General features: G+C 45.8%; 1 protein-coding gene across 1 annotated transcript; it reads right to left on the minus strand.

Annotated features, from left to right (window-relative positions):
* Positions 1–1,330: 1,330 nt before the first annotated feature.
* Positions 1,331–7,285, minus strand: FUT4 (fucosyltransferase 4; the record flags this gene model as incomplete). The annotated part of the gene is made up of 1 exon (XM_002929797.4): positions 1,331–7,285. A coding segment is annotated over one exon (1,170 nt), but the record flags the coding sequence as incomplete, so codon positions are not given.
* Positions 7,286–7,290: the final 5 nt, after the last annotated feature.

Here is a 7,290-nt window from a genome sequence, read left to right on the forward strand (position 1 = left end):
CATGTCAGGGAAGAGAGTCTGCTTAAGGATTCTCTCTCTCTCTCCTTCTGCCCCTCCCCCTATTCTCACACACACACTCTCTCTAAAATAAATAAATAAATCTTTTTAAAAAACCATGAATTCAAAGATCTCAAAACTCCAATCCTTTACAACTTATTGAAATAGTTTTATCATAGGTTTCCTCATGAAACTAATAAGTCTATCCAATGTACCGAGTCTTATTTTCCTCTGACTTTTTTCCAAAGGAGTCATTTGATGATTCTGGCTAATAAAACAACAATAAATTTCTCTACAAGTAGATGCTGAGTACACTTGAAGTACGCCAACTGGGTATTTAAAAAAAAACAAAAACACAACAAAAACGAAACACCGAACAAACAAACAAAAACCTGCAAAAAATGTCAGTTTTGTGAGATAAAAAAGAAGCATTCACAAGAGTTCAAGAATCTCTTGTAATGAATCAGGGGACAGTTTTCCATATCTGCTGAAATGTTAGTGCACTCCTTGTCAAGGTCCTGACTTCCCCTGTCAGTGAGTTCAGACTTCTCGATTTCACTTCCCATGTGCCAACAGATGCCATATTTCCAGTTAGCCCTTATCTTCCACCTCCTTCTTTTCTATCTGCTCTTCTTGCTTTCTCTTCAAACACTTCTTACTCGTTTACTCCAATGTCTTTGCTTTTTCCTTTTTTCTCTGCACTCCTCACGTATGCTCACCAGGTGTCCTACTTTCTGGTGCATGCTCCTTTTCACTCATTTGTTACTCGCTATTGACTACTCACCATTGAATCCTCTTTCCCTGTCACTCTTGGTCCTACTCTCAGCCGGCCATCATCGGTTTTCACAATCTGTCCTGAAATGAGCACATCAGTGTGTGTGTGTGTGTGTGTGTGTGCTGAAGAAAGGAAAGTGGAGAAAATATTCAGTGTTTTTCCCTTTCCAATAATTTGAGCATCAGCTGTTAAGAAGGATGCCTCTGCCCACCATCCTGTTCTCAGCCTTTATTCCACCTCTGCTAAAATGGCATTATCTAGTTTACTGAACAGGAGGTGAAGACGGCACATAGAGTGTGTTGGAGCACTTAGTAAAATAAATTGGAATGAGAGAAAGGAAAGACAAGCCACCAGGTTAAAGTGAAGAAGCCAGGCAAGAAATATAAAAGGACGAGCTGAATTAGACCTGGTGCAACTCAGAAGAGACAAAACCATCACCTTTTAGTTACCAATTCAGAACCGATGGACCTACAGAAATCCCTCAACCAAGAAACACCCCGCGCGTCATGGTTGCACACGTTAGTGCCTGGAGGATGTGCGTTATAAACGAGGAGTCGCTTTCCATCTTAACACTTTAATCATTTTATCAAAATAATCTGAACATGCATACATAAATACTTGATTTGTTATGGGAATGGGTAGCATAAAAGTCCCTGAGATACATCCAAAAAAGGACTCGCAATGTGTTCAATGCAATTATTCACCATACTAATTACCAAGAACTTGGCTCCCTTCCCTCATATCTAAGGCATGTGACACTTTAATATGTGTGTATGTGTGTGTCTAGATATATGTGTGTGCGTGTGTGTGTGTGTGTGTGTGTGTGTGTGTATCAGGATCTCCCTCTCTGCTGCCTGGTTTGCTGCCAGTTTACTGCTGCTGGGTAGGAAGTCGTTTCCAGACTGTAAGGAAGGCACGTGAGGAGGTGAATTAGTTCTTAAGCCCTGGGGTACCAGTCGGCAGAATGACAGCAAGTGAAACTAGAAGTTCCCCAAAAAGGACTTTGTCCAACCCCCTCATTTTGCAGTTCAAGTGACAGAGGGGTTGTGACTTGTGACAAGCACAGCTGGTTCGGCCGCTACGACCGTAACTTCAGGCAAGTCTGGACTCCTTCCTCTGTAAAACGGACTGGTGATAATCACAGCTAACTTCTTCCAGATGCCTCCTATGTGCCAGACACTGTACTGAGTACTTGAAGTGTCTGATCTCATTCTCCCAACACCTCCATAAACTACAGATTAGGGACAGGAGTATCAAACACAGAAGACAAGATGACGTACCCAAGATAAGACAATTAGGGAGTGTTGCAGAGCTGATCTAGGAACCCAGGAGTATCTGCCTCCAAAACTCTTCAATTCCAATTCTTAAATCCCTTCTAAGAAATAGCCATCAGGTAGGTCCTCAAATTCCTTCTATGTCTAAAGTCTAGCATGGCGTTGCCAAATCCAGGCACTCCGTCCGTTTATGTATTGCCAGTGGCTGCTTTTGTGCTGCATCAACAGAGCTTGGCGGCAGCAGAGACTGGACAGCCTGCAAAGCCTGAAATATTTACTCTGGCGCGTTACCTAGAGTTTGCTCATCCTGTTCTAAAACTTTGAAAATTTAGAGTATACTGTAACTGTGTAGGACTTTACCATGTACAAAGCACTTTGGGACACATGATCACATGTAATCCGTATTTTGCAGGGGCATTCATGCATTGTAAAGGAGGAAGCTAAAGCTCAGAGAGTTCCAGTAACATGCCTAATCAGGACCACAGGGGCAGAAAGTGGCTGAACCACATACCCGGGTTCTGACTCCAAATTGCAAGCTCTTTCCATGAACCCACCCTGTCTCCTCTAACTTACTGTCAGGAAACGGCTTAGAAACCGGAAAGGAGTATGAATACCGAAAGCAAGTCAGACTGTCTTCCTGATCCCAGTATCATTCCAGGTATGCTCATGTCATTAGAGTCATCGAGTGCAATATGAAATTTGAGGGCACCTGGGTGGCTCAGTCGGTTAAGCGGCTGCCTTCAGCTCAGGTCATGATCCCAGGGTCCTGGGATGGAGTTCCATATCCGGCTCCCTGCTCAGCAGGGAGCCTGCTTCTCCCTCTGTCTGCTGCTCCCCCTGCTTGTACTCTCTTTCTGTGTGTCAAATAAATAAATAAATCTTCAAAAATATGAAATTTGTAATACATTTGAAAGAAAAGTTTATGCCTTAAAGGGAGGGCACGACAATCATAGAAAAGACATTTTTAAATATATAGGATGCATGTATATGCATTCTTATATGAATGGATATGACTTTTTACCTACTCAATTTAGAATATGAAAAATAACATAAAATGAGCAATTGCTATATTTCTCTTACTCTCTGACGAGATCAGCCTAAAAAACATCCTGTTTGTTCTTTATCCAAAATTTGCACATAAAAATGCAAGTTTACCTTCCTTATGCTAAATATTTAATAAACGTAGTTAGTTTTAAATGGACTTACCACTAAGAAGAGCATCAGTAAAATAATAGTTACTCATGTAACTATATAACTTTAATAATCTTTTTTTTTTCAAAGAAAGCACAGGTGCTTCCTCCTAGTCTGCAAGTTCAAGTTCAATCTAAATAACAATGGTGATTCTTGAAATAATATAGTTTAGCTTTAGGGATATATTTGAAATACACAATACGAGATTCCTTTTTATTTCAGATATAACCTGTTGAGATTTAATTTTAGACATACAAATGGATAGACACCCTGAAATCACTGCAAAAAAAGAAGGAAAAAATTTCTCTTTTGCCACTGACTGCTATATGTTGAGCACCTTTATTTATTTTACTTCCCCAAATGCTCACAATGAGCTGTGAAGTACCGTCGTCCTCCTCCATTTTTCAGATAAGGAATCTGAGGCTCAAGGTTATTACTAATTTGCAGAGGTCACACAGCTGGAATCAAATCTAAGCCAGATAACCTCCAAAATCCACTCTCCCACAACCCCATGTAGATTCCCAACAACACCAAGATCATCGGCCAATACCTCATAAATACTCATTTTAAGAATAGAATTTTTCCGAGCACCTGCACGGCTCAGTGAGTTAAGCATCTGACCAGTTTTGGGTCATGGTCTGAGTCAGTTTCTCCCCCTCTGCCTGCCCCTCCTCTCCCTCCCCCCTCGTGTTCACTCACTCTCTCTCTCAAATAAATAAATAAAATCTTTTTTAAAAAGAATAGAATTTTAACTTTTTTCTTTATTGGCTGGCTGATACTTTGTAATTTCACCCACACCATAATATTTAAATAAGGGAATTTTATCCATGGGCTTTAGTTTCTCCTTTTAAGGAAAAAAAGAATCGAAGTACTTGGATTTTAGTGAGCTTTTCAAGTGATTCTGCAACAAATGTGCAGAGACAAAACTTACTTTATGATTCAGCTAATTATCCTAATCAAGTGCACAATTACTGTTTACAGCAGAACTTCATATAAACCTAATTAATCTTGGACCATACCCACAATAATCAGTCACTGAGGCTCAGTATAATAAATTCAGGATTTCTTTATATTTTGTCTATATTAGAGGATGGATGTTAGCTGAACCTATAATCATTTCACATTCTATGTAAACCAACTATCACGCTCTATGCCTTAAACTTATACAGTGATATGTGCTAATTATTTCTCAATAAAACTGGAAAAAAAAATAATGCATCGAGGAGAAAAAGAAACCAATGTTTGAGGCTGTAAATCAACTGGCTTTCTAATAATTGACCTACGGCCTGTATTACATTGAAGAATGTCACTTTAAACAAATAGGTTCTGCCAATTGATTTATCAAAGTTAATCATTTACTTGTTGGCAGTGGCAGATTCGAGGAGCCTTAAAGGAAAGGACCTTCCTTGCCTTACACATTTTTGTGTCTTTCCTGGCGCCTGAAGCCCAATGTTTGGCACAAAGTAGGCATGCGGTGACACCTACTAAGCTATTTATTCAACAGCTTTTCAAGGCAATGCATATATTTTCAAAGGTGGCCCCATGACACAGTCTCAAGGTCACTAGGAATGTGAGGATGTACTGTACTGCCATGCAGACCAGGAGGGGAACCTGCTGGCCCCAAGGAAAGGTGCAGATTTAGATTTTAACAAAAGCCAAAGCTCACTGCAGGGACTAATTTAGTTTCATTTCCTAGCAACTAAACATTTAACTAAAAACTGACCGGGCCGGGGGGGACCTGGCATTAACGGAACGGACACCACGAAACTCTTTTCCTTTTCCATGATTCCAGACCGCGGTACGATCTCTTTCATTGTTCTGCAGACGGGTAATGCCAGCACCCGTGGAGAACTGACATTCCTGCTGAAATTTTGGGTCCAGTAAAAAAGATAAGAACAAATAATTTTGTGGAAAGTGACACTGTGGCTTCCTTCTCCTCTGTTTGTAAACACAGGCTGGTTTTCTGGAACATGGGAAGAAGGTTGCTTCTGCTTTATTTTCACATCTGTATTTTTAATACGCCTTTTAAAAAGTTTATGTTCTAGAGGAACATAGACACAGAGGAAATAAGTTAGGAGATGATTATTCACATTGCAAAGGGATTCTCCATAGGGTTGCATTAAATGCTGAACTCTCCTAAAGCAGTGAATTTGGGACTTGATTTAAAAGCAGCTTTTCAAAAATATATTTGTATAAAAGTGAGGTATAACTATAGATTCATCTTAACTCTTCTTCAATCTAGCATCCTCTTTGCATTCATAGGGCAGGGGAACAAAAAGGAATTGTTAAGGAACAGTCAACGGATTCTTGAACCACCCGCCTCATCTTCTTTAGGAGATGAGAATTTCAAATTCAACCAACAAAGAGAAAGACCCACTTGTGGCCCTAGTCCTATCACTGTTCCACAACAAGTCTCCTTCTAAAACCAGGGGCTTGCTGCACATGGGCCCCCTGAAACCGGAGTCAAGGAGCAGTGTGTGTGGATTTGGATTCAGCACAGGCCACAAATATGGCCTGTGGCGGATGAGGAAAGTCAGAGCAACTGACTCAAAGGCTTCTGGTAGATAGGCTATTTCTTCCCCTCTGCGCTGGTTACAAGGTGAGGAAGGGCTCCCTTCTCTACAGGTGAACACTGATGCCCATCTACAGCAGACAGAGCCCGACTGCTATTTGTGCAAAAGCCCATGAGAACCAGGAGTCCTTCCCACCCAGTCTTTGTGCTGAATAATGTTGATTGGTAAATCACCATTTCCCCATAGAGTACAAAGGGGCGTTTGGAAAACTCCGTCCCATGATTCAGTAGTCAAGGAGATGCACAGCTGAGGCTCAAAAAGCCAACAGTTTGACCTCCCTGGGTTGCACTCAGGGGCGAGTGGCTTCACCGCTCGAACCAGCGAGCCAAGTTGCCTATGCTCTTGGGCCGGTCCCCAGCGGTCTGCACAGCCTGGCAGACGCGGCACCAGGGCTCGTCCCAGAAGGAGGTGATGTGCACGGCGTAGCTCCGGCGCCAGTTGAAGTAGCGACGATAGACTGCTGGGTTTCGGTCGAGGAAGAGCAGGTAGGCAGCCAGGGAGGAGGCACTAGGGAAGTCATCCACGTGGATGAAGGCACCGCGGGGCACGAAGCGCTCGTAATTGGCACGGTCGGGGCCCAGCACCACCGGCACGGTCCCGGCCAGCAACGCGTTGCGCCAGAGCTTCTCGGTGATATAATCCAGGTGCTGCGAGTTCTCAAAGGCCAGGTAGAACTTGTAGCGGGCCACTGTGTGCAGGAGCCCGACGTCCGGCAGCGGCCGGCCGGGCCCGCTCCTGCCGAACACGTCCACGGCCACGTGCTGGCTCAGCTGGTGGTAATAGCGGACCCGGGCCTGGCGCTCGTCCCAGTTGCTCACCACCCAGGCCACCAGCCCCCGTTTCCGGGCGAGCGGCGGCGCCGGGCCCCGCGGCTGGTCGCTGTGGTGGGTCCTGGGGTAGAGGTAGCCGTAAGGCACGAAGACGTCCGAGTCGGCCCGGTAGGAGAGGGTCCAGTTGAAGAGGTCACCCGCCAGGCTGCGCAAGCCCGGGGAGTGGGAGGGCGACTCGAAGTTCATCCACACCCAGCGCTGGCCCGGGGGCCTGAGGCCCGAGGTGGCCCGGGCTTCGGCGGCCCCCGCCGCCACCTCCTCGTCGTCCAACACCCGCAACTCGAGCTCCTCGGGCCCGCGCACCTGAACGCCCCAGGGCGGGGGCCAGTCGGGGAGGCCCTTCACGAGGTCCCGATGGTGGAAGAGCACGGCCTGGGCCTCCGCATAGGCCGCGCGGTCGGTGAGCAGGCGGCAGCCGCTGATGTTGAAGCGCCGCCCGCAGTCCGGGGGCCGCCTCGCGCCGCTGTCGCGCCCGGCGAAGGGATCCCACCACAGCAGCACGCCCACCGGCCGCGGCGGGGCGGAGGACGCCCAGGGCAGCGGCGGCAGCTGCCTCCAGCAGAAGTAGGCGGCCAGGGCGGTGCACAGCAGGCCGGCAGCCGCCAGCGCCGAGGCGCTCCGCGGAAGCCCCCAGCTTCGGCGCCGCCCGA

Source organism: Ailuropoda melanoleuca, chromosome 8, assembly GCF_002007445.2.
Source record: "Ailuropoda melanoleuca isolate Jingjing chromosome 8, ASM200744v2, whole genome shotgun sequence".
NCBI classification, from domain to species: Eukaryota; Metazoa; Chordata; class Mammalia; order Carnivora; family Ursidae; genus Ailuropoda; species Ailuropoda melanoleuca.